The sequence below is a fragment of the Streptopelia decaocto genome (assembly GCF_964273445.1).
Source record: "Streptopelia decaocto genome assembly, chromosome: 7".
NCBI lineage: Eukaryota > Metazoa > Chordata > Aves > Columbiformes > Columbidae > Streptopelia > Streptopelia decaocto.
In genome coordinates this window covers 40,127,903-40,155,186 of record NC_138661.1, presented here as the reverse complement: position 1 = coordinate 40,155,186, position 27,284 = coordinate 40,127,903, and the positions used below count along the sequence as shown (strand labels likewise).

Here is a 27,284-nt window from a genome sequence, read left to right as displayed (position 1 = left end):
TGGATGAAAAGTGATTTACACTTTTGAAGTCCTAGGCTTGTCCTGTGATTTTTTAAGGAATTAGTCACTAATGTTTATAAATATGTAAAGGTGAGTGTCACGAGGATGGAGCCAATCTCTTCTCAGTGACAGCTAATGATAAGACAAGGTGCAATGGGTACAAACTGGAACACAGGAGGTTCCACTTACATATGAGAAGAAACTTCTTCACAGTGAGGGTGACAGAACACTGGAACAGACTGCTCAGGGAGGTTGTGGAGTCTCCTTCTCTGGACACATTCAAAACCCACCTGGATACCTTCCTGTGCAACCTCATCCAGGTGTTCCTGCTCCAGCAGGGGGTTTAGATTAGATGATCTTTCGAGGTCCCTTCCAATCCCTAACAATCTGTGATTCTGTGAATGTTGGATCACTGTACATCTTAGAAAGCAGTAAATGACTTATGGATAAGCAAAGAACTAGAGGAGGAATAGGCAAGGAGCAAGGTCCAGTAATAAAGGTTGAGGTGGGTCAACAGGCAGCTGTGTAGATGCAGATCAAAGTACAGTAGTGGTACAACTGGGAGGAGGAATCATTCCCGAATATGGGTTAAGCCTAATCAATCTAAAGACATTTTCTACAAGGTAGAACAAGAAATGTTATTTATCACAAGGGGTGGAGAGAAAAACAGAGTGGCACCTCACCTTTTCAGGTATTTTTGTGTTTCATCCAGAATCCTCTGGGAATCAAAGTGATTGGTGGCCATTTTCCTTGCATGAGATACAATAGAGTTCATTTTCTCTGCCAGCTCATGTGTTTCATTTTCCAATTGTCTGTGCTGCTTGAGTAGGTCACGGCTGGAGCGCAAATCATGGCCTGTCTCAGATTCCTGAAGAACTTTCTCAATTTTCTCTATCTTCTTTTTGGCATCCTACCAGGAAAAGATCACAGCACATTCGTATTGACCTTTCAACATAATTTTGTTTCACTCAGCCCTTCCCATGACAGCTTCCTGGACACAATTTTTAAATCCATATGTCTTTTCTCAGTAACACGATGGCTCAGTGTCTCTAAGAGGCATCATCTGGGAATATTTTGTTTTACACACTATTTTAAAGTACTCTTCTCTCTGAGATGATAAAGGACATTGTTAAGAACGGTCTCTTTGAACTATCTTCAGTGACATAATACAAAACAATCTAACAATCTTCAGGGGCTTCGTATTGTAGCTACAACACAACAGCAGCTTCATGACATTCTGGTATTGAAGCGCCTTCAAAGCACATTGTTCCTCTTATACAGTTTGCTGGATGACAATATGCTTAACACAGTGCCATGCCTCCAATCCCAAAATTACTGCAAGCAAGCACTTACACTTGCACAGCATCGACCCATGCAGAGATTTTTTATTGTTTCCCAGTATGGGATGGCCACACAGGTGAAGTGCTGAGCCCAAGTTCAACAGCTTTGTGTCTTGGTTCTGTGCTGACACTGTTATTGTGCTCACAGCTTTGGAGTGAGCTTGGTCAGCATCGTATAAGGTTTAGTCTCCTGAGACTGTAGCCAAAACAGACACCCCAAAATATACTTTTATCTGGATGGTATTCTGTTTTTGTTGTGGTGGTTTTTTTGTTGTTGTTGGTTGTTTTTTGTGTTTTGTTGTTGTTGTGTGTGTTTTTGTACCTGGAGCAGTTCCATGAGCTGTTCTTGCTGCCCAGCTTGTCTCAGCTTGTCACCTCGCTCTATCATCTTGCCATACAATTCCTTCCACTTCTTTTGAAGCTCTGACATCCTCTTCTGGATAGAAACTGCAGCATAATGGTTGTCTTGTATCATTTGATTTCCTTTCTAGAGAAACATAGCAGATTATTTCTTTGAGAAAATCAGCATCTATAAAGTTTGGAACAAGATGGAAGACTTAGCTCCAAAACTGCCTTCACCTTTATCAGTGTTGCAAAGTGCTCCTCATTAGCCATCATTTCCCTCTCAGCAGCCTCATGCCATTTCAGTTTGCGTAGAACATTTGTTGGATCACGATAGGATTCATCTGATGCAATCTTGTACTTCTCATCCATCCATATTAAAAGCTCAGCAGCATCACGATTAAACTCCTTAGAGAAACAAACAAGATTAAATTGACTTACCTTCTGATTCTGTATGGGTTTGCAGTTCATTCTTGCTGTTAGGATCAAGCCCTGATTTTTTTTTTTTTTCTAACAGTTAGGAAGTGTGATACATTGTCATATAGAAGTTGTTCTACATAACCAGCACTCTTAATTGAAGAAGTATGATCTTGAACCATTGGTGGGTTTTAAGCCCTCAGAGTAATATCTCTTAGTCTCTTTTTTACCACATTTACTAATCCAGTGCCTTCAATTATCAGTGAAGGTTTGCATTTTTGATAGACTATTTTAATCATAAGTGATCCAGTCCTCCAGTATAACTTTATATCTCAGCACTGGAAACTAAATTTGGTGCAAAAAGTACAGTTACTGTAAGTAACTGCACAAAATTATTAAGGCCTAGAACAGTAATAACTAATGAACAGAATAAATTTATCCAGTAGACAAAACATTCTGTTCAATTTTTTTAATCCAATATCTCCATTTTTGTTTGGTATGTTTTGCTATGCTTATGGTTTTGTAAGATTTATCACCAGTGCATCACCTACTCCCTGGAAAGTGAAATTCCCCATCTCATAGCTGAAGAGAAAGTGTGCTGCAGTAGGCTCTCAGCAGTTTGAGATTCGTCCCATGTTAAGACAGAAGGCAAAATTACTTCACACATGCCTGACCAAATCTGCAGTATCAGTTTTTACCTGCAGCTTTAGGGAATCCAACAACTGCTGTTTTCTTTTGGCATTGCTTTGAATCAGCCGCTCCCACCTTCGCTGGAGGGTGACCATTCTCTCTTCAATGCTACCAAGAAAAACAGGAAGTCCAATGCAATATTAGTCAAATTGGTTCCCCTGGGCTGTACTGTAGTCACGACTATGATATAGATGGAATCTAGTTCAAGAGGAACGGATAGATGGCCCTGTACCATGGCTCATCTAGAAAGCAGCTATTGCTTGCCAGCTGCTTCTGGATTTTCCTTTTTTACGGCTGTGTTACGGCAATGAATTGCAGTCAAGTATATTTCACTAAAACACCCAGATCTTTCTCTTTCCCAAATATTCCACCTTAACTAATAATTTTTCCCTGTGATGTAAGCTCAATGAGGCTCTGGAATGTCCTTTTAATGGTAGTAGTGCTGGCAAGAAATCAGACTTCAAGGGAAGTTTTACAAATTTGTGGAGGGAATTTTAAAGACATTACCACTTGTAGTCACAATAACATGGTATTTTTGACCCAAGAGGTCCATTCTGACCCTATATTTCTAATTCTTGTTTATGCAGAGGTCCCCTTACTAGATCTTAGTGGCTCTCGCACAGTAGTTACATGTGACAGTTCAGCTTTGACAAAAACATGAAGTAGCTGCTCCTGATGAGCCATTTCTTTGTGAAGTCTTCTGTAACTTTTTAATAGCAAACATTAATTCTAATCTGTGATACTGAAAAATGAAGGAAAATATGTTTTATGTAATTATTTAATGAGTTTGCATTAAAGAAGTTTTAACATTATAGGTAATTTATGATACAAGGCACATTATTCCAGCATTCTGTCAAAGGTCACTTATTTGTTCTGAGAGCACAGAACGCCTGTGGTTTTTTGTTTGGTTGGTTTTGGTTGTTGTTTGTTTGTTTAATACCTTTTTCTCCCCTCATCCAGCAGATCACACATTGGATGTCAACTAAATTGTGGCTCAGAGAAATTTTTTCATCTCACCCTAATCACACTGGATCATTTATTAAAGCTAAATTAAAAGAGTCTGGACTCACATGTGAGATGCAAAGTGCCTGCTCTCTATTAGGTTCACCCCATTTTCATTAAGTGCTTCAACTCGTCTCTTCAGTGCCATCAGTAGTTGCTCAAATTCCTGATGCTGCTTCAGCAGGCTGCGAACAGCATCTACGTGGTCCTGCATTTAAGAAAGAAAACTGATCAAGTCTTTCTTTGGTCATATGTTGTTTTTGAAGCAATAAAACAAACAAACAAACACCCCAAAATTTGGACCTTATTTTCTCCCTTCTCTTTCAAGCAGGAGATATTGTGTCCATTTTGCATGTGCCTAAACGCATTCAGGGCTACAAACAAGCAGCAGGTACTTAGGTTTGTATCATATCTGTTTCCTCTGTTCTATGTTTCCATTTTGGTTCCATTTTTGCCTCTTTAGAAAATCTGCATTCTGAACTTATGCCAGCACTCTGGTACATCTGGGGACATGTAACACAAAAAGGCCATAACTAAGTAAAACTTTATTCCACTAAGCTGACCCAAAAAGTATCAAAGTTTCAGTTTCAGCTGAAAACATAAAAGATGGTGAGGTACCATAACCTCCTCCATCACTGAACTTGTGAATATTGTCTGTATTTGTTTTTTCCTTTCATTTAATGTTCTTAAAATACTCAATGAAAAGAAAAAGCATTATTTTTTTTAAAGTCAGGTTTTTACTTCACAAAAAAAAAAAAATGTTCAAGCTGAAACCTTTTTTTTAATTGTTAGCCATCAAACTGATGAGCCAATTGCAAAAAACCATCTGACATGTACAAACACAGCAACAAATCACAACACTAGCTGTTCTTATTTTTTTTTTGAGAGACAATGAGTTTCGTTCTCATTAAGATGAGTAAGAACATAAGAACATTAATAAGAACCTGAAAGTCTAGTTTCCAAGTATTAAAATGACATGACCACAAGAATGATGAAACTGATCTAATTAAGAAAATTGTTGCTACTCCCTGGATGGGTAGATGAAGTAAGAAGAAACAAAATAAGCTTCTAGACATACCCCAAGGTCATCACCCCGGAGAAAGGCCTCGTGGCCAGACAGAGCTGCATTTATACGGTCTCCCTCCCTATTGAATGTCTGCAATTCCAGGCCGTCCTGCAGCTTTTTCTGTCGCTGTTCCCACATTTTCTCCAGCTCTTCGTTCTCCTTGGCAAGCCTCTCCATGGTCTGGTGCACATCTGCAGTCCTGCCGTTACTGGGTTGTTCGTGGATTATTTTGCGCCCTAGCTCTTCCAGCTGCACAAATCTTCCCAGAATCAAAAAGAAAAGTGAGACCTCACTGCATGAAGGAATATGAATTATTTTTCATCACAGCTCTTTGCTCTCTTGGCAGTGCCTAGATATTAAGCTTCCCTCCCTCCCTTTCACTCTTTTCCTGCTACCCATGGTTGTGCACTACAAAGTGCAGCTGGTTGTTTGCTCAGGGATACATGCTGGAGGCAGCAGGTGAGATTTCCCCTTGAGATGGAAAGCCTGTATAAGCTGGCTTTCCCGTTGAAAGGGAGAGGAGATCAACTCAGTATCTGGAACTTCATAAGAGTGCAGGAGAACTGAAGTTGATGGCAACTGGAAGCGTAAGGCCTGAGAAAGGAAGGACTAGGGGAGCTGAAATGAAGTGCAGATGGCACTATCTGAGTGTCAGGAGCTTGTGGAATACTGCTCTGGACACACAGATCCTCCTCCTCCCTCCATCAGCTGTCAGGATAAGTATGCAAAAACTAACCAGATTTTGTGTTCTGCAGTCTATTTTTGACACTAAATTTAAAGAGCATTTGAATAAACTCTTGGTATCACTTTCATACACAATTTATGTGCACAGTAGACATGTTTCATCTTTACAGTACTGTTGTCACATCACTCCACTCTGCCCACCCTGACAGAATCTCTCTACCTTTCTTTCTGAGACCTAATTTCTTTCAGCAGGTCCTGATGTTCCTTCAGCAATTGCTCTGCAGAAGTCACGTCCACACCCATTTCTTCACTACTCAGTTTCTCCTGAATGCCTTCTGCCCACAGCAGGAGCCTGCGGCTGTCCTGCAGGAAGGACTGTTGATTTTGGGCCCACTGCAGAATGTCCCGCTTCTTTTGGGTCTCCAGCTTGAGCTTTGCCAGAAGCCTCTCCATGTTCTCCACCTGCTCAGTGATGGCCCTGCTCTCTGCAGGGTTGGTGTCCTTAATCCTACAAGAGGAATGAAAATACATTCATTTGGATGAACACTTCAGGCATTTAGAGCCTGAACCAATACTCTTTAAAAGGAATGGATTTGGATATTTACACTTCCATTAAAATGAAAGTTAGCTAAGGCAAGAAATGTTCCACACTAGCAAGAAATATTGGTGTGAATATGGTGTGTTGCAATAAGTACATCCCTGTGAAAGACTCTGGTAACACTGTTGTGGTTCAATGATTCATCCCTTTGTGAATGTACAGAAAACTTAAAAAAGTAAAAATCTTTAAATTCATATTTTGAATTCAAACTCCTGTGCACAATTCTCTGCTATTTTTCTTCCTTCATCCTTGCTTCGCATGATTCTCTTATCTCACGACCTAAATGATGATACCTAGTTCAAAATGTGGAAGTAACTCCCATTAGTAGACATAGTTTGTTGGAGCCACAAACAATTCTGTGGTGTTTAGTCTCCTACAGCGGTGACGTCTAGAACCAATCACTTCACCAGTCACCCAGTCATACTCAAGAGAGATGATCTCAAGCCAGCAGGCAAGTCAGTTTTTCAGGTTGCTAGAAAAAGAAACTTCAAGAGAAACTTCACAAGCTGCTCATTCTCTTGATAGCCGTAATTTACAACATGATCTTAGAGAACTAGCAAAGAACATGGAAACAAAGAGCAGGTTTCTTACGATTTTGCAACACTCCTTAAGTATTCAATTTTCCTCTCTATCACCAGGACCTCTCTCTCAACTGTAAACAGTTTGCGCTTGTCTGACTCCAGCCCAGCAGTTGAGTTCCCTGGTTCCAGATCCCCGAGTTGGACCATCTTGTCTTGCAGTAGTACTCCTATGCTCTGACAGTCCTGAAGAAACATCTTCACATCAGCCACACCAATCAGCTCGGAGCCTTTCTCCTCCTTCAGAATTTCCATGCGTTCCCACCTTGGAGAGAGATCACCCAATTACTTGCATCTAGCCCCAGCCACCACCCCAAAACCTGCCTTCACCTAGTGACCAGATTCAGTTTATAGCCTTGGTTATACATGAACTATAGCCTTTATCTATTCAGAAAAAGTCTTGTATAAAGATTTCAGCAGGACTTAAGTGGGCTGAGAAGGTGAACACTTGCACCTCCCCCACAGTCTCAAAGTTGATCTCAGTCCCATCCCAAGCAAGGCAACTCTGCTCAGGTGACCAGAACACACTGGATATGATGCAAATAAACAACAGTGGTCAAAATCAGAACCTGGCTGTGCCTCTCAGATCCAGGGGGCTGGCATGGTGCCAGGAGTATGTACACAGCAGGTACTAAACATACTTGGTGAATTCAAAGAGGGTTTGATGTTCCTTTCAATATTTGTGAGGGGCATCCTCACCCTGATGTTTAAATAACAAAATCAGATGCTGTGGTGTAATATAGAACTGCTCTGAATCCACTGCTGTCCCCTGTGGGTGAATTCATTTTGTGCTTTAATATGTGCACACACACACAAGTTGCTGCAGTTTAAATATATCAGTGTTGGGGGCCTAGAAGCACCACCAGCCCTGGAGGCACGGCACCAGGCTCATGACTAGCCTAGAGCCAGAGCAGCTGAGGGCTTCCCCCTTCCTGCTGCCAGCAGGCAGCTCTGAGGACTGGGGCTCACTTCTGGCCCTGGCTGCCATCCCAGGCCCACCCTGCTCACCTCCCTGTGGGACTGGCCCTGCCTGCTGAGGCCCCTCTCCCTTTGCTGGGTCCCCATCCCAAAGGGTACAGTGGCCCTTGCTGCCCCTTGACAGCCAGGCAGAGGCCTCACAGCAAAATCAGGCTAGCGAGCTGGGCTGCAGCCCTGCCCCCTCACCACAGACTAGTTGGATGTGGGGGCTATGGGTTCCCCACCACCTACCCTGCTCCCGGGCTAGGGCAGTGGGTTACTGCAGCCTCTGCCCCTTTGCCCCGATCCCTGTCTGGTGGCGACAGCTGCACCTGAATACAGCAAACCTCAGCTACACCACGAAAACCTTCCCTCAGGCCAATTCTGGGAGTTAAAAAATCTATCGGACGAATATTCTCTCAGTGTAATCTAGGTCGGACATGAAAGGGTCAGCTCTCCAGTTCCCCCCGTGGGACAACCCTGTTTTGTCAGTAGCACTGTTACCTTCTGTTGATCTCTTCCAGCCAAATCTGGACCTCAGAATATTTGCTGGGACTGGTCTTTCCATATTTAATAGCTAAGTTTTCAATATCTCCCAGCTGGCCCTTGCCTGCAGCCAGTTCCGTTAAAAAGCTCTAAAACAGAAAATAAACAAGAATGCAGAACTTCAGGTTTTTCCATTTCTATGGACACAATTCTCAATAATCTGTCACATCCACTCATCTCCCACTTTTCACAGTTGGTTTCTCCATGTCCCTGTCTGCTGACACCATACACACCTGTGCATGTGGTTCCCCTATAGCCCTCCTGACCTTCCCCGGTATGGATGCTATGCCCATGCACGTATGTCATACTCCACTGGGTTGCAAGTGCACTGCAGGGCTTTTTCGTCATCTGGCATTTTTCCTCAAGTGCCATACGATAAACCACAAAAACAGTCTTTTTGTACCATTATATTTGTACAGGATACCATATCCATAGGAAAAGTTAAAGTGATATAATTACATCAGCTACAATAAGCTTAGCATAGTTTATATGAAAAAAATCTCTTATCTACACGACTCATTAAATTGAAATGAATGAAAAGACTCCCAGAACTTAAATTCCCAACTTTATCTGTTCTCCCAAGGTTAATCTGATATAAATGTGTCATCTGTAAGCAGGGAAAAGGGGTACCTGGTATTTCTGCTGCACAACCTCCACATTGTCTGCTTGAGGCTGAAGAGTCCGGAAAATATTCTCTTTATCTTTCATCCATGACTGAAATTCTTCACAAGAGCTACAGAAGCGGTAATATCCAATCATGTCCTCCAGAGCCTTTTTTCTGTCCTGTGAAACAGATGAAGACTTAAATGTTTCTGTAGTAACTCCTAGCTATTTGAAAAAAAAAAAAATCCTTGCATTTAAAGTACAATACATAGCTGATAGCTTAGTAATTATGCCAGACACTGCTGAAAGAGAACAGAACATGTTAGCTTTAAGATCACAATACTTATTGCCAGAGCAATAGTGGTTTAAAAGCCAAAGAGAAGCATTTGGAGAATACTTAGCCCTCCTACAGGCAGCAAAACCTCTGTGCTGCTTGCTGTTGCTGACTGAAGATTCACCTCAGTAGTCTCAGAAATATGTAAACGTCCCATACAACATTTTTTTGCTGGTCTTTAGGATTGTGGCAGGTGGGAGTGAAAAAAAAAGACAAATGGAGAATGCAGAAACGCAGATTACGGTTGTTTATTTTTCCTGGTATTGGGTAAAACAGCCCAAAGAGTTAGGGGCTGCAGCAAGCAAGCATTAGGGGAAAAAACATACAAAAGAATCCACTCTTCATAAAGTAAAAAAACTAGAAGGTAAATGGGAAGTTTGCCAATATAAAATGTGTTTTGATATAAAACTTCAATTATAATCTCAAGCCTTGAAGTCCCACAGGACATCACAGGATTAAGGCACATTATTAAACTGAAAAGCAGACGCCAACACTGCACTTGACCTCCCTTTGTACTGCTTTGGATTTAGCTATTTTTGTGAAGCACAAAGCATTGGAGGGGATACTATACCTCAGCCATGCTCTGTAGATTTTCATAAAGTGAATCTATTTCATCTTGGGTCTTCCAGATGTTCTCTGGAAGAAAATGAACATCTGGACTGGTGGTTTCAGATGTCGCCCAGGTTCGACTGAATGGTGACTTAGTTGTCTTCTGATTTAAGTCATTTGGGGCTTCAGTCTTCACCATCTGTTCAGCAAAATTTAACATAACCACTGGATGAATATTTGTAATTTGGATATAAATTTCAAAGGAGAAAAATCTGGACTTGCTAGTTCAAATCACAACATTATGATCCTTTAAAGAAAAAACTTCTAGTATTTGTTTGAATCTGCTTCCTTTGTTTTATTCTGAGAGAATGAAACAAATAACCCAAAAAGATTTTAGTTTTGTTCAAAGAAGTTTTATTTAGCTAATTTTACAATATATTGATTCACTAAAAATTCTCATTTTGTGCCCATATCAAGGTTGTAGGTGTGGTTTTGTTTGTTTGGTTGGTTTTTAACTTTAAAAATTGCCAACAAACCAAGAAATCTACTATGCTCACAGTTCTGTTTGTGGTAATGTTTTAGTACCTGAACAGGAACTGCAGTTTCAAAGCCTGCAAGTGCCCTACTGAAGAAATGCTTACATTTGCACATTGAGACCATGTTGTCATATGTTTTTTCATGTTTAATAACAAAAAAAATGCAATTTTTATTCTAATAAAAAATAATGTTGAAACGATGAGCTAAAAGAAAGACCCAAAGTTGTGCTCATAGCTTTCAGACTGATTTAACTAAATTTTGAGTGATCACAGAAGTCTGAAAGAAGCAAGCTATGAAATGTATAATTTGTCTCTCATGACTTTTGTTATCAAATGAGCTGTTCTCCATTCAAAAGTTGAAAAAGAGGGGCATCTTCATGCCATGTGCCCAACACCCATCCCACAATTGTTCCTGGAGCTGTGAGATAGTTCACCAGTACATTAGGATAACAAAAAACAAACAAACAAACAAAATTAAATGTCTGCTCTTTATAGCTGATTTAAATGAATACTGTTGAGAGAATGAAGTGTGAGAAGGGATTTGTGAGAACTGGTAGAGGGAACTAATAGAGATGAGCATATTTCCGGCATTTCACAGAACACTAACTAGGTGGGCTATGAGTGCCAAATAAACTTCTTTGTCATCTAAAAAAAGTCTTCTGTTCTAATTCAAAGTTTCTTCTGAATTAAAAAATGCTCTTGTTTATGTTATTTGGAATATTCTACTCTGCCAAAATCATAGTATTTTACATAATTAAAAACCATTTCATTTATGTTCTTCAAGATAATATGATACAACATCTCATCTACTTACTGCAGCTGGAGCTTGCTGTACTGCAATTTCAGCCTGCTCTTTCAGGCGTCTCATCTCAGAGGAGTAGGCTGCAATCTCCTTCTCCAGGCGCAAGTGACGATGCAAAAGTGCTTCGGCACTCGATTCATCTTTTCCATAGTCCTTGCTGGCCAGAAGGGGCTGCCTTTCTCGCAGCCATGAATTTGCTTCATCGATATCAGCAAAGTACTGAAGAAGAAAAGGAGAAGAAAACGCTGGGTTTCATCCTGCAAGTATCATACCCAACTCCATTCTCTTCTGAAAATCATGAATTAGTCAGAAGTGACATTAGGTTTGTAGCTGTCTGGTTACTTGCAGGCATTGTGAAATCTACAAATAAGGTAGCTCCAGAGCTCTAAATCCGTGATGAATTTCATGATAACATCAGTCACAGAGAATTGACAGCATCACAGTGACTAAATAGATTGAACGATTGCCTGTATACCTCTTTAAAAACTTCTTACTAACTAGAACTTTATGGTGTTTAGTGGCAGCAGTAAAAGGAACCCACGATGAGGTTGGTAGACACCATGTAATTACAAAAGATATTTTCTAAGGGTTCTAAGGAATAGTCCAACAACAAACAAAAAGTTTGTTTCAAGTGTCTCATGGGAACAACAGATTGAGCAAAAATGTAGGAAAGGACAATAATAAGAACATTTGTGATACTGTTATATGATTTGTGAATGCTGATTTTATAAGAGCTCTTTATCTGCAGGTTTGTGAATGTTTGTATGTGTAAAAGATCTGTGTAGGTCAGAATTGCAGGGTCAAATGTTTTGCAGGCTTCAAGGAGATCATGGTCAATCCATGAACTTATGACATGTGTGTTTTGTTGTTGGTTTGGGTTTTTTTGTATAGAAAAGTGTCACACAGCTACCCAGATCCCACACTCATAAATGACTACATCAGCAGTATTATGTGAGGTATTTCCATTAGTGTTTTTAATTGAGAGCACCTCCCAGCCATTCAAATCTACTGCCAGCTGGCTTGCAGAGGGGATGAGACTGATCTGCTGGAGATCTTTCTGAAGACTGACACCTGAAGGCTTCCTGCTGCTGTTGCCCTGCATGCAGGGGTGTGGGGCAGAACTGAACCCCCTTCATGTACCCTATACCACGCACCACAGCAGAGCCACATGTACCTGCTTGATGAGAGCTGCTGCCTGCAGGCGGCTTTTGCGATCTGCCACCTCATCTTGGAGCTGCTGCCACAACTTCTGCAGGTTGTCTGTCTGCCTCAGGATGTCCACCTGGTGCGCTGGGTTCTTCTGGCTCAGATCCCAGCCTCTCCTCATCACATCTGCACATACGGCCCTGTGGGAGTTGCACTCCGCTTCAAGAGCCTGGCAGAAGGACAGGAGACCTGTGAGCACAACTCACTGCCCACCAGCTGGAGCAAAGAGAGAGTCCTGCTCTCCACTGCTGTAATACATGTTTCCAAGAGCCCTGTGTTTTATCCATGCCTATGACTTCTCCCTGAGCCCTGAGATGATTGCCTCTAGGCTCCCCACACCCAAGTTACTGTCCCTACTTTTTGCTTTTGATGTGAAGTTTGTTATGCAGTCTTCACTGAAGTAGATACTTGTTTGTCATTCACTGCTTCAGCTTATGCCTTCCAAAAGCAACAAATACACAGATACACACAGAGGTATATTAAAATTACAGAAGAGGCTCCTGTTCCAGTTTTGTCATGCAAGTTCTCAAATCTACAAGTGTCTTCACTTGTTTACAATGATTCTTTGCTGTAAGAATACAGTAGCTCATATAGCTAAACTGTTTATATTAGCCCACAGCAAGCTCTTAGGGGAAGTGGTAACAGATTTGTAAAATCACACCATGTGATCCATCCTGCCTGCTGATATCCACCTCTTTTTCACCATCTCTTTCTTTCCCCACATCTCTTTTGACCAGGAAAGTGGAGTGGGAAAAACAAAAACTAGCAACCTTTTTTCCCCTCCCATCCAAAGTGAGCTAAAACCAAGCCCAGTGTCCTCATTAGGAGCTGCACTTCTAGTCCAGTATGATGTATATTCCTTCTCCACCCTTTGCTTCCTCTCTTGGGGAGAAATATATACATTTTTTAAAAACTCTAGACAGTGGTCATGACACTTGAGATAATGAGTGGTTTGACAGTTTTCTTGTAAGTGTTGCGAAGCAAAGGATATAGATGTTCTAAAATCTTGCTATAATATAAAGACAAGACACCCCTAGCAAAGTAAGATAACCTTGTGCTTCTGAATAGAGGCCGTAATCTGGCTGACATCTTTCCCTAATGTTGTTGTTCTTGCTAGCTTCCATTTCTCAGAGATCCATGATTCTTCCTCTTTGCAGTCACGGAAGAATTCAAAAAGCTTCAAAGCCTCTTCTAGCTGAGATTTCCTAAAATGGAGAAACAAAACACGTATCTCAGTCAGAATTAGGATCCCATAGAGACAATGGTAGCATAATCAAAGAAGAATTTAGAAAATCCAAAATCTGAATGCCTGTAACTGCTTTTTTTGGCCACAGATTAATGTATTCATGGACAAAGACAAAGGAAACAACATTACATTTCCCTCTTCTTCTAGAAGATTAGGAGATAAACACATGATATTGAGACTTCACATAAAGCAAGTAAAAATAAATGCTGAAAACGAAGCTATTCTTTAGCTTTGCAAGCAAGTGATCTCTTGCAGTCGGCTGCAATCAAGTTACTCAAGTTGCTTGTGTTATGCCTTTATGAATGCAGAAATGAAAAATTTCAAATACTGGAAAGCTGTGTCTTCTGATTAAGGGAGTCACTGATCAGGAAGAACAGAGCCATAAGCACAGCCCTACCGTGACTTGCTCAGAGCTATAAGGTTCTGATACAGCTGACGAAGCATCTGAACTTTTGCGTAAAGCACTTCTGGTTTAACTGTGCTATCCTTGCTGATTTCGGCTGTTCTCTGGGTGATGTGTGTCAATCTATCATCATAGGAAGAGATCTGTGAGTCAACCAAGTTGTGCTTCTGCAGCAAATCTACTACTTCCAGGAGCTGCTTCCCGCAGTCCTGGGAATTCACTAGCACCTGCAAACAAAGTGAGAAACAAAAAGCATTGGCAGAGAGTGCATCCAAGGACTCAGTACAAAGAAATCAGTTTAAAGGTTCTTGTTGTCTCTCACAACTTCTAAACGTAAAATAATTATGTCAGCTAGGTAAATTTAAAAAGCTGCCTAATTAGAAGAATCATACTTTTCTTTCTGTTTCGCAAGCTAATGGAAACAATCAAGAGTTTCTGTCCACTTCTGTGCAAGTAATGGTCTCTTCAAATAAGCATCTGTTTTCACACCTAAGTAATTTCTGTTGATAAACGCCCAAGGTCTTAGAATTCACGGGCTCAATGCACAGCCCGTTGCTGTACACCCACCTGTAGGCAGATTGATTCACAGTCTGTATTTCAAGAATTCTACAACATCCCATTTTATGATATGTTCTGACTGCAAAGTTTTTTATTTGAGGAACCTGCCTTTGCTGTCTAAATAACGAAAATAAATAGTTCATAATATTTAATTGGTGCTTGATGAAGTTACCAAGTGCTTGAAAGTCTGTCCTCTATCTAATTGTATCAATTTTGTAGGATGTTATCTTTCCTTACCAATCTTTTCCCATAACCTCAGGCTACCATGGTTCCAACCACTAGGCATTCTTTGCTGACTAACACAAGGACAGAGATATTAATAACTTACAGATAGCTCTTATCTTTAATTTGAAATTCACAACTTGATAGAGAGTCTTCCAACTTGGGTACAAGCCAACCTGTAGTCATAAGGATTTTTCTGTCTTTCAATAAGACAAGGCAAGACCAAAGGATGTATATATACTTTCTGCCATTACAGAATCAATATGAAACCAGTTATTTCCTATGCTAGAGGGAAGACCTCCACTCTGACATGATTGTAACATCTGGGAATTCTTGTTAACAGCAATCACTGTGCATTTACAGTGGAACTTTTCTCTCACAAGCTTAGACACCTGAAAGAAATACATATATCTGAGCTAGTCCCCACCTGTATAGTCCCTGAAGGTAATTCAGAAGCATTATGTGGCATGGGAACAGGAGGCTCTTTTATTCCATTTTTGCTTTCACAATTCTAAATTCAGTGAAAATATTTTTTGTCTTTATTTTACTATATAAGTTGAACCTGTAGGGCACACCCTGTAACACCGTATCTGGCTTTCTGATTAGGGAGAGCCCCTGTAGCAAAGCCATTTTTTTCTCATCTAGTTACCTGCAATGCACGTTTAGGCATCTAAGTAAAAAAAGTGTATTTTTTTTCTATAGCTGATAGACTTATCTTCTGTTGGCACCTGGCAGTCCCTGGAACATGGTGGGGTTTTAGGCAGTGCAAGCTGTGTGCCTGTGGAGAGGGCTCAGTACCTGCAGCTCCTTCAGCTCCTCTGTAATGGCATCAATATCCCTCAGGAGGCCCAGAATTTCCTGCATTGTACCCAGGGAATGTTGTCGTCTCTGCAGCTGATCCAGAAGATCTTGCCATTGCTTTGAAATGCTGTTTTGCCTACAAAGGAAGGGAAAGAAATTACCAATTTGGAACAAAGACTTTGGGCAGCACTGGAAGATTTTCAGTGCTCACAGCCTTAGAGGAGCTAAATGAACACATGCAACTCTTACCACTAGTGCCAGAGGACAGGCCACAATTACAAAATAGGTCAAAGCAATGTTTTCTTCCACCACACCACAGAATTTCAGCTAATTTTGACCCCCACCACTGTACAGTATCACAATGCCACTCACTTCTTCACAATTTGATCTTTGCCATGATAGTTCTCCTGTCTGATGACTGTGGCCATTTCATCCAAAGCTGTGAAGCGTTCCTTCCTGGGCAGTACATCTGCCACAATGGCTTCCAGCTTCTTACTGGCAGCCTCCATCCTGTCTGCACTCTCTGGCCAGAAGTCCTGCTTCCCAATCACTTTCCTCATGTCTTCCAAGTAGGACTCACGCAGGGCTGCCTTCTTCAGGAACCTCTGAGCTAGCTGTTCCAGCCTTTCTAGCCTCAGCATCTCCTTCTGCAGGGCTTTCCCTCGATTGTGCTCTGACTTTTCCAGGATTATCCACTGCTTTTCCACATCCTGCAGTGTCCTTCCCTCTGGGGGCAAGTATGGCCATTGGTTGTTGGCTCTCTGCTTGGTCCTAATGTTAAAGAGATGAGCTTCAATCATGCCCTTCTCTTGATATTTGGGGGGTTTCTCCACAGTCCGGAAGGTCTTGAAGTTGGCCATGAGCAGCCACATTTCCTGAAGATTGTTTGGGAAATGACGGTCATCCAGTTCTATCACCTTCTGTTTAATCCATTTCAGGAGGTCAGAGACCATCTGCTCATATAGAAGCTTCAAATCATCTATCTCCTTCAGGAAGAACACGATCTGTGATGGGAATACGAAGTTACAAGCCACGTAAGAAGCAGAATGAAGCAAAGTGGGTGAATAGAAAACAACATCTTCATAAACCAAGCTTAGGATTCAAATAGTTGAATATGTGTCAGGAAAATAGTATTTAACAAGCAGGTTGCCACAGTCATCACATTTTTATACCAATGTGGTGGTAGCTGTCACATCTGAGGCCACGTGAAATCCTAGAATAACCTTCCATAAAACACAGATAAATAAACATTATTTAATGCCTTGTTTCAATTTTTAAGAAAAGGTTAATTTTGGAATAAACAGCATGCATGTGGAGACTGTCAGCAGTTCCTGTGTGGGCTGTGTGTGGGCTGACTAGAAAGCAAGAATCCCAGACTGAGGGTTCAGATTGTTTTTGACAATGAAAGGAACACAGATTTTTTTTTTCTCAGTCTCATTCCTAAAACTGAAACAGTTAAATCCCATTTAATATGCAATTACACCCTTTCAGCTTCACCATGGTTAGGCTGTAGAAGACCAACTGACAAGATCCTGGTTCTCTCACATGCCCACAGCAGACTGTGGTCAAACAGTCCCTTCTCGATCTCTTCTGTTGGAGCTGTTTTTCCTTATATAAATTATTAGAGAATGTCTCGTAGCCAAACAGGGGTTTTGTAAGGATGTTAACTCTGATTCAGTACTAATTTTCGAAGTCCAGGAGATTTATCTGGCCTGACCTGCCTTTATTTCAAGTTCAGGTAAACACCGGAGCAAACATTTAGAATGAGATCCATAATTAAATTAAAAGTGTTAGAATGAAATCACCCTTTCTTTCCATTTTACATTTTTTTCCATCTTTGTCTTTTTACTTTACATTACACTTCTTTTCCTCACCCTAACTTAGTAGCCCTCCTGCAGGTGTCAGGTTTAATGCTGAACAACATTCAGCTTCTGTCATTCCCCTGAGCCCGCCTGCTCCAGCCAGGCAGATTAGTGAGAGAGGTGACACTGAGCAAAGCCCCAGTCCCTGCAAGTGGTAATCTGCTTTTACCTACCAGAAAGTGCACTTGGCAATGAATAAGTGTCACCGTGTTGGAAGAGGAGTAAAACAGCACCGACCTTTAGTGCAGGAAAAGCAGCCCGTGACATCAGGGCTCCCTTCTGTATTTTCTGCCATCGTACCCAGCTCTCGCTGAAAGATCCTAGCAAATGCATAGTCACCTCACGTGGGAGGGGGCAAGGAGACTGACCTCCCCGAGCTGATTCTCTCTGCCACCCTGGTCACACAGTCTGAATTCAAAGGCTTCCTTGGCACATTCAGGCTTCCCTCCTCAATCCTATTAGTAAATTCAGAGCTGCCTATTTGAGGGGACTAAGGACATGAAGAGATTAACATCTGTTTCATTCTCCTTCTGAATGTGTGTGTCAAATATGCAGGAGGACAGGATTGTAACATTACAGAGAGGCTAAAAATAGGGAAGGAGGCAGAGAGAGAAAAAGAAGCAGGTAAGTATAGAGAGAGAAAAGAAAAAAATACTCTTTCTGTTTGTTGTTGTTGTTGTTGGTTTTTTGTTTGTTTGTGTTCTGTTTGTTTGTTTTCATAATACAATAGTTATGGCCTATTTGATCCCTATAGTTCCTCTAATACATGCGTGGTGATTCAAGGACTATTTCAGGTTTATCAGAAGAAAAAAATGTCTCGTGGCCAAAATCCAGAGATTCATGTGTAGACCAGTCAAATCCTACTGCCCACTGTCCTCACTGAGGGCCAGTCTTTAACAGAACTCCAAGTCCTGCTATCAGTTAACACTTCTCTTCAAAGAACGCCACTGTTAATGATACATGTTTTGGGATCATCTTGTTTCTGGTCCCAGACCACTTTGGTATCTGGGCAAGCCCTGCTCTGCAAAAGCTTTTCACCTTGTTGCCACCAGGGAAGTCTTAGTTTGGATTCTTGTGCCTTCCATTCAGCAATATATTCCGCCTCTCAACTGTACAGGCAGTTCTCAGAGTCCAGATGTTCATGTAGGACCCATGTGGATGTGCAGGCTTTCTGCAGGCTGCTTGGTTTGTATTTTTGACAAAACCAGAATATTCTGAATGCAGAAATGAAATTCTCTCTAAGGAAAGTGGTCTTCAGTGGAACAACCACAAAATTCCTTCAGTTTTCCATCAACAGGTTGCAAGCAGTTTTTAATATAATTCCTGGTCATATGTGAGACAAAATGTGAGAACTGAAAAAAACATAGCTTTGAGTTTTGTGGGGTTTTTAGTCTGTTTTTTGTTTGTTTGTTTGTTTTGTTTTTGTCTTGTTTTTTATTTTTCTTCATTTTATACCAGACTATAGAGTTAGACAGGATAAGAATTTTCACAGGAAATAAAAATCCAAAATAGTTTTATAGAATAAGGAATCACCTTTCCTATTAAAACAGAAAATTGCTGACTAGGTCTGCTTTTGCCTAGGAGTAATCTTTCCAAGATTAATGACATCTGTATGCCTCAAGCTGCCTTGGAGCCCCGTCAGTTCTCAAACAGAAACTGTGAAGTCAAAAAGGGATTCATTTTCAGTGAGACAAATTCAATCCCCTTTAGAGCTCAGAGAGCCTACAGACACTTCTCGAGATTCAAGTGACGATAAAAGGTCTTTCAAATGGCTGTACCATTTGATTCAGTTCAAATGGTCCTGAAGTTGAACTTGCACCAAAAAAAGCCCCCCAAAAACAAAGAAAAACATTCCCAAAATGAATTTAGTTGTAGGTATTGAACTTTTGACTTCTGAAGACAGCAATGCACTCACTTTGTTAAGTCGCTTTTGTATTGTCTGGCCTTGTTTCAGTCTGGAGAAGTAGTGGTAATAGAGTGACACATAAGTCATGATGGATCTCTCATCTGGGTAGGGTACTGCCACATCCTCAGCATCAAGCAGTTTGCTGATTCCTAGCTCTTTCTCAGCAACATCAAAGGCATTGTTCAGGTTTTTGATGGGCTGGTCCTGCCGCAGTGAGCTGTAGTGGATAAGATCAGGCCTGGACAAGGAGAAGAACAGGGCGTGGATGGGAAGAAAGATTTATGTTTGTCGTAAGTTATTTCAGATTATAAACCATAAACTGTTTATTAGGCTATGGAATGTGACATTAACACTGAAATTACTCTATCTGACCCTGAGCCTCATTCAAGAGCATCACCCCTTAAGTATGTAAGAGGAAGAAAATTGTCCCTTATGAAAATGAACTCCCAGCAAATCTCTGCCCTTCACTTATTCGCCCTCTTCACTGATGAGTGAGGCCACACCTGTAGTACTGTGCCCAGTTGTGGGCTCCCCAGTTCAAGAAAGAGGTCCCTTCCAACCCCAACCATTCTGTGACTCTGTGAAAACCAAAGCCCACTAGAGAGGCAATTCTGAAAAGGGACGTGACTCCCAGCTGGGGAAGCTACAGGATCCCACTGTGATTTCCTGCCAGAAAATATAGCGGAACTGTTAATAGGAGAAATGTTCAAGGTTCTTCCAGGTGGTTTCTCTCTCCTGCCTTGGGCTGTTTTGTTCAGATGTGTGGTGTTCCCTTGGAAATTCAATTTTATGCCCAACAAAAGGACCTACCAAACAGGAGCTTTTGGTTCTTCATTCCTCAGAGAAAGAATATCCATTTAAGAGAGGAGAGTCTTCAGTGAAAAGGGGCAAAGAGAGAATGCAACGGTTTCTTGACAAATACTTGTAATTCACACCGTGGAGTAACTTGTGCTGGAGCTAGAACTCCTCCTGAACTGATCCATCAGATATTACCTGTGAGCATGTATGAGTGCGTTGAAGGCCAGTCCATCAGTCCAGCTTTTGGAGAAGTCCTTCACATTCACATTGGAATAGCTGGCAGTTTTATGCTGACACCAGAGTAGTAAGGCTTCATTGGCAAATAGAACATCAGCTCTGCCTCCAAATTCTTCCTGTGAAGAGAGCAGGGAAAAGAAAAATCAGTGTGAACAATATATGCAAGCAGCATCAGTGAGTTTATGCTTAAGTTCCCAGAGATCATTTTGCATAACTTCTGCCTTGTTCAAAAAACCCCTCAAAATCATGACTTGCAGACTGTATTTGCTATGAAGGTAGGATAATTTAACATGAAAGTAGAAGTTTTCTATTAAAGTAAAACTGAACTCAGAAATTATAACATGAAATGCAGGTGATAGAAAGTTTTTGAAGCGTTTCTCTACTGCAAGGTTTATAGAAATCAAGTCAAAAGCAAGACTCAGTTTTTTTGCTTTCTTACCAATGAACTAGAATTCAGAAACAAAATATAATGTATCCAGGTCTAATGTTAGAAATTATCAATTGATTCCATAATACCTTCACAGGATCTTATCTTTCATCTCTTTAGAGTACATGTTAAATCATTTAAAAAGTGATAGTTTTCTTCAGAGAAAGAACAGCATGCAGTCCAAAGCTAGAGAGAACTGTCATCAGAGAAATGACTTCTGGAGTCAAAAGCCAGTAAAATATTTGTAGAAGACCATGAAGAACATGCATATCCTACCTATCTACAAGTTACTGTTTTCTATCTCTTTGAGAAACTATAAAATGGATTCAATTGCTTTTAGAAATTGCTGGCTGAAATGGTCCTTGCTGGTGTGAAACTCTACAAAATCTCTGAAATACTCTTATCAGGCAAAAAGACAGAGACACTGTTTTACCTTATCAAGTTTGATAGACGAAATCTGAAATCGAAGTATAATGATCCAAATAAGTCCCAGGATTAAGGTTCTGTCACCATCTACGATATTCTCAGGACCGATCACTTTTACTTGTACCTGCTAATAAACCAATATCCATTCAGCATAAAAGTACACCTGTCCAGCTCTCTGAAGGAGATATCTGTGTAACAAGCTGTTATTGAGGAGGATGTTCTGGCTATTTTCTTAGGGAAACAGGTTTAATGTGATGTCTGCATTTGTATGTATAACTGTGAGCTCCCATGTTAGCGAGCGATAGGATGAGAGGAAATGGCCTCTAACTGTGCCAGGGAGGTTTAGATTGGATATTAGGAAAAAATTCTTCACGCAAAGGATTGTCAGGCACTGGAACAGGCTGCCCAGGGAAGTGGTTGAGGCACCATCCCTGGAGGTGTTTAAAAGACGCATAGACAAGGTTCTCACGGACATAGTTTAGCGCCAGTGTTAGTATAATGGTTGGACTCGATGATCTTGAGGTTCTCTTCCAACCAAAATGATTCTGTGTTTCTGTGTTCATACTCTAGCTCACATGTGCACCAAGGATGAGTTTCAGCAAAAGCCTGGCAAAGGGGCGGTGGTCTCCAGGATTTGAAGTTTCTACAAAGGTTTTGAAAGCTGATGTTTAAGGAGAGGAAAGAAACAGAATTCAGTGCTCCTTTCCTCCAAAGGAATGACGTCAGGGCAAACTCAGAGACCAGGCCAGCTCATCAGTATATAGTTCTTGGGGTCACCAAACAGCAAAAACCTCTTGCTAAACAAGCCACGGCTGCCTTTTCTACTATTACCTGGGCAGCAAGTAGGGTTGTAGTTCATGCCAACAAGGTTATACCTCATCAAGAAGTCTGAGCACGCTATACTGGCTCTTGCTATCTGCATGATCCCCTCCCTGGAGGCTGGACTCATGTGGCAAGTGATGGTCGGCTGGTCCAGCTGGCAGAGCCTGGGTGTGCACATACCACTGGGCTTTACACAGCGTGTGCCCTCAGCAGGCATGTGTCTGCTGCAGCCCCGTGCTATAATGCATTTGTTTTGTAACTAGCAAAAATCCAGGCATTGTATACTTTCCCAAATCTCCTGCTGTGAAACCCCCCTGCTTCTCTGGAATTCATAGCAGAGTTTTGTGTGATGATTTTCCAGAGAGGCCTACAATAAATTGTTTGCTTGGAAAAGAAAAAAAATGACATACTAACTTGTAGATGAAATGAGGATACACAACTGAATAAAACCACTGCAATGACTTGCTGAAACTGTTAGAATGAGAGCTCTAAAATCTGCATTTTTATACCAGGTAGCTTCACCTTTGCCTAATGATGTTTGCTGTCCCCCAACACCTGGGAAAACATAACTTCTGTAAAGATGCACAAATGCAATACACTTTCAGCTGGGTGTGACTCATTTTGGGGGAACATTGGCTGTTTATAAGTCATGTTACTCAAGTAACAAAGAAATTTAAATCTGATAGATGTATTTTTTTTCTTTTAATCAAACCCCTGGCCTGTCTTCAAAGACTATCTTATTGTGTATTACAGGGCAAATCATAAAGAGCATAAAACTATAATTGGTAAGTATCATATACAAGCTATTGTGATCTCTAATATCAATATTATCTTACCTTGGATTTCAGAAATGTGATGGCTTTGCTGTTGTTCTCTAGAAAATGCACTCTCATCTTTCCCCGGTTTGGTTTGGGCAAAGCCTCTCCAGAGAGCAGCTCCAGGAGTTGCATAAGAGAGATGCCATCCTTCAAGTCTGTGTAAATATCTTGTATCTCAACCTTTACCTGTGAAGACCAGTCAGAAAATACAGACTCTGGCTGAACATCTGTCCCACAGAACACTCTACTTCTAATACTAAAGAAACAACGCATTCTTGCTGTTTCACTGAGTCTTCTGTGTGACAGTGCATGTCTAGTGAAAAGTGATGAACCTTAATTCACCAAAAATGGATTTGCAGAAGAACTGATATGATTTATGAAAGTAGGCTGTCGGGGGAAAAAAAAAAAGAAAAAAAGAAAAAAAGAAAAAAAGAAAAAAAAAGTTCACAACTGAGCAAATAAAGAAAAGAGCAGATATGGAAAAATGTAGTAAAAACCCCAGTATTTTCAAAATCAAACGTTTTGGAAGTGCTGACATTTTTTATTTAAATTAAAATTAATCTTTTCAACTTTTTATTCTAAGCAACTTATTTCATTTAAAAATTGAGCTGATAATCCCATTCAATGACTTGTTTTTTACTGCAGTCTCAAAAAAGTCTGTTATATTCTGCTTAGACCTGCACTACCAACCAAAGTCTCCATATTTTTAGCCAGAGTCTCATAAGATTAGGATCTTTTACAAAAACATATTTCATTGCTGCCAGTAGTGAGGTCACCCATTGCTTAGGTGATACAACATGACATAGTGTGTACTCTAACCTAACAAGAACTTGCCTTGGGCGTTTCCTTTTGGCCTCATGCCACTAGCCAGACAGAAGTGACATTAAAACCATATCACACACTCAACAATAAATTACTGTGATTCTGAAATCACAGTAAATAATCTTTTGTCTTCAGAAAAAAAAAAAAAAAAAAAAAAATCTGAAGTAGTAGGTTTTAATTCAGAGAATAGTTACATGCGCAGGGAAAAAAGCACAAGTAACCGACATACACTTTTTCATTCCTGACTGATTATTGATCAGTTTAACAGATCTTTTCTTCAAAGTGTAAAAGCAACTCAGAGAGACCTTAAGTCTGTACTGTGTGTGGAACAAGAATTTACAACTTTCTCTGACTGATTATCTCCATAAAAACCTCCCTATTTAGTTGCCAACTTTATTTCTTTGTGCATATTAAATAAACTTAAAATTCTGCCTATGGTATATTACCATAAATAAGTTAAAGCTGTTATATTCTGTGACACTTCTATAACTGAAGAATAGTTACATTTAAAAATGTAAAGAGACAGGCTTCATATATCTAGTTTATGCCTCACCCAGCAATACTTTTAATAGATTTGTTGCATCATTCTTCTCATAAAGCTACCAATCACAGACTGTTAACAAATTAAATCCAATAGCATCCTTAGTGCTAGACTTGAAGTAATCAACAGTGCAACTAAGAATACTGCAGTATCTGTAGTATGAGCCAATCACATTAAAGTATGTGTTGAAAAGCTGAGACTACATTGCTGAGAAGACTTAGATAAGCTGTCAGTCTCTGCACCGTTTCTTACCATATATGGTTTGGAAAGCTCTTGCAGGGTTTTCCCCCACACTTTTATGGTACATGAACCAGTACTGTTCAGGAAGTTAGAAATGACATTTCAATCTTTGAACTTGAAGCTGCTTTTAAAATGAGAAAATATATATATTGATCTGTAGCTAAACAGACATAATTTCATACAGCATATAAACCTAACTTTCTGCAGGTAGCAAAATGAGAATGTGTTTTGCAGTTCTTCACTCATGGTAAGAAAAACAAATTTAAAGGTTTGTTGTGCTGTGAGGCTGCCTTTGCACCAATCTTAAAACATTAAAACATTACACTGAAAAAAATGCATCTAGTAGTGAAACATCATATAATAGTGATGAGCTAAAATGGATCCAAGAGGCCTGGTCCTGCTTGGTGCCACCACAGTCCATTTTCATTAATATAAACTACAGATTCTAGAAAAGGGAATTGGTTTTGAATGCTCTAATTGCTTACAGTGACACAGATACATCACTTGTCCCTGAAATGAGTTTATCTACAGGAAGTCTGGAGACTTTTGGAATATGTTGTAGTTACCTTGGACACACAAATCAACTGTACACCAGCTCTGAAGCTTTTTGGAAGTCTGAGACTTACTGAAAACAAACTGGTCTGTACTTGCATGGTAGTACATCTGCAATTGCTAGAACTAAGACAGATTTTCAGAGCTGTTGAGCAGCAGCTCAAACTGGACTGATCAGGCAAAGCAGAAGGTCTTAAATTTTGGCCTGGCAATTAAGAATTGAGCATTGTTTGGGGAAATCCAGGCTTTCGCAGATACTTTACTTATAGGAAAAATAAAAGCAAATAAAGATCTTCCTCTGAGATGATAACCAAGATACAGTGGTCATCACAATATAAAAGTGTTACATAGCCTACAAAAGTGAACCCTGATTGCAGGGAAGACTGGTAACATGGATGTGAGGTAAAAGATACAGGCTAGAGCACTCTGGTTAGTCAAAGCCTTCCTTGCTTGCACATGTGTGTAATGACAACACTCTGGAAAAACATGTGAAAAATAACATAAAAAAAAAAGAAAGAATACAGTGAGTGAAATAAAAAAAAAAAAAAACACAGAAAAAAAATCCCCAAATTGAAGGAGCTACCTACATTATTCCTGAAGAAGACATTGTTCATCCAGTTGGTGAAGGTTTTCTTTTGCATGGACATACGCTGCTCCTGCAGCTTTTTGATATGATCTTTTTCATATTCAGTACCCATGGTCACCTAGGGAGTCAGAATATCCAGTCAGGTAATCAGTGCTTAAGAGATCTGCCTGGTCAGCTATAAAAAACAATAACATGCCCAGTGTATGCAGGGAACCCAGCCCCAACGGATACAAGATTCAATACCACGCCCAGTATAATACCTTAATTTCCTTTAGTTTGTACTTTGCACTTCCATTTCACTCAACCTTATTCTAAGCTTACTTGAGTTCCCCCTTTTAAAATGCCCCTCTAGTTTAAGGACAAAAATGTGACACGTATCTATGCAGCTTTACTTTCTTTCAGTTTCTGCCCAGTCACTTGATCCCATGAGGGGCACCATGATCTGAAAGGCATCAATAACTTCCTTGGGTGTGCTGGAAGCACATGACAGAGAACTGATCTTAGACCCTGTCAGAAAGAGGGATCTGCAAATCCCTTCGAATGCTGCGCTTGAAAGTGTGCTGTGTTCTCTGAGGACTGGTTGAGATGTTGCTGTTGGCTTTCAGACAACAGCATTTCCAACAGAAACCAATTAGCTGCTTAGAAAGCAAATGGAATAACTTGCTTCTCTCCTCTCATGAGTTCACTTTTTGCATATTTATCACTGTAAGGATGGTGACACAGGTTCGTAATCACACAGACAAGGTCCTAAGCAGTGAGTCGGGAAGCATTATTCCTCTTCCCCAGGCTGCCATAGACTTATCCACCTCATTCATATCAGTGAAAAATCACAGCACCCAAGCTGAGCATTCAGGAAGATTAGAAAGAAGGAGTCCCCCTTTAGAGTCTATGACACTATGAACTGGATTTCAGCTCAGCTGAACAATGCTTTTGCAGTCATTTGGCTTATAGTGTATATCTGTAAAAGCAGTGATCTTGCTGTTGTGAGGGCAAGAGAAATCACTTAAAAACAAAACAAACAAAAAAACCCCCACAGTGTAAAATCCATAGCTACAGATATATTTAGTGACTAGAAAACATCTGCTTGGACTACTGCCACCATTATACGTATTACCTGGATATCAGCCTAGCTGTGAAACCAAGAAACCTGTTGTAAAGGTGGAAGAGGAGAGAGGTGTCTGCTGCTGTCAACCCACTGCAAAGAGAGAAGGGAATGAAAAAGTAAAACCTCTGACAAACTGTGGAGGTGTGGAGCTGTATAACCTGCTTCCCAAATACTCTGTGTCCATTTTACAGAGGCCCAGTTCTGAGTTATTCTGGCCTTTTAATTAATAAAACATAAAATAAAACATAAAAAAAATATTATTTGTCCTAGTATGCGAAGACATCAGCAACAGGAAACTAGCAACACCGAGCCACTGCAAATGGGAAGTTGCTTGCCTGACAGTTTTCTGTGCTCTAGTAAATACAAAGAGTTCTGACATTTTACAAGATGAAAAGGTGTTGGAAGTGCAGAAGCAGTGCTCAACTTCTACAGAACCAGGGCAACATTGAAGCCTGACAGCTCAGCCACAACACAGGGAAGGATCACAACCATAGATGAAAGCCTTATGAAAGGAAGAATTTACAAAGTTTGAAACAGAACTATAGAGAAGATCCTCACAATATTTTCTGATCTTTTGGTTAGTTCAGCACTGCCTACTTTCTCCATCTGGAGAGCAGATATTCAAAGAATGGCCTTTCCCTGCCAGAGCATTGATATTAACT

The 27,284-nt window shown here is 40.5% G+C and overlaps 1 protein-coding gene across 1 annotated transcript in view; it reads right to left on the bottom strand.

Annotated features, from left to right (window-relative positions):
- Window positions 1-26,682, bottom strand: part of SPTBN5 (spectrin beta, non-erythrocytic 5) — a 98,190-nt gene extending 71,508 nt beyond the window's left edge. Inside the window, exons 1-23 of the mRNA XM_082057449.1 lie at window positions 26,632-26,682; window positions 25,519-25,635; window positions 22,795-22,962; window positions 21,144-21,263; window positions 20,242-20,399; window positions 19,258-19,486; window positions 15,853-16,484; window positions 15,478-15,616; window positions 13,894-14,126; window positions 13,302-13,455; window positions 12,219-12,419; window positions 11,057-11,263; window positions 9,729-9,905; window positions 8,851-9,003; window positions 8,179-8,309; window positions 6,731-6,982; window positions 5,762-6,049; window positions 4,870-5,116; window positions 3,860-3,999; window positions 2,798-2,897; window positions 1,920-2,090; window positions 1,663-1,827; window positions 684-910 (exon numbers count right to left, since the gene is read on the bottom strand). Coding sequence (XP_081913575.1) covers window positions 684-910; window positions 1,663-1,827; window positions 1,920-2,090; window positions 2,798-2,897; window positions 3,860-3,999; window positions 4,870-5,116; window positions 5,762-6,049; window positions 6,731-6,982; window positions 8,179-8,309; window positions 8,851-9,003; window positions 9,729-9,905; window positions 11,057-11,263; window positions 12,219-12,419; window positions 13,302-13,455; window positions 13,894-14,126; window positions 15,478-15,616; window positions 15,853-16,484; window positions 19,258-19,486; window positions 20,242-20,399; window positions 21,144-21,263; window positions 22,795-22,962; window positions 25,519-25,629 — 4,403 coding nt within the window. The 5' untranslated portion in view covers window positions 25,630-25,635; window positions 26,632-26,682. The remainder of the gene's footprint in view (window positions 1-683; window positions 911-1,662; window positions 1,828-1,919; window positions 2,091-2,797; window positions 2,898-3,859; window positions 4,000-4,869; window positions 5,117-5,761; window positions 6,050-6,730; window positions 6,983-8,178; window positions 8,310-8,850; window positions 9,004-9,728; window positions 9,906-11,056; window positions 11,264-12,218; window positions 12,420-13,301; window positions 13,456-13,893; window positions 14,127-15,477; window positions 15,617-15,852; window positions 16,485-19,257; window positions 19,487-20,241; window positions 20,400-21,143; window positions 21,264-22,794; window positions 22,963-25,518; window positions 25,636-26,631) is intronic.
- Window positions 26,683-27,284: the final 602 nt, after the last annotated feature.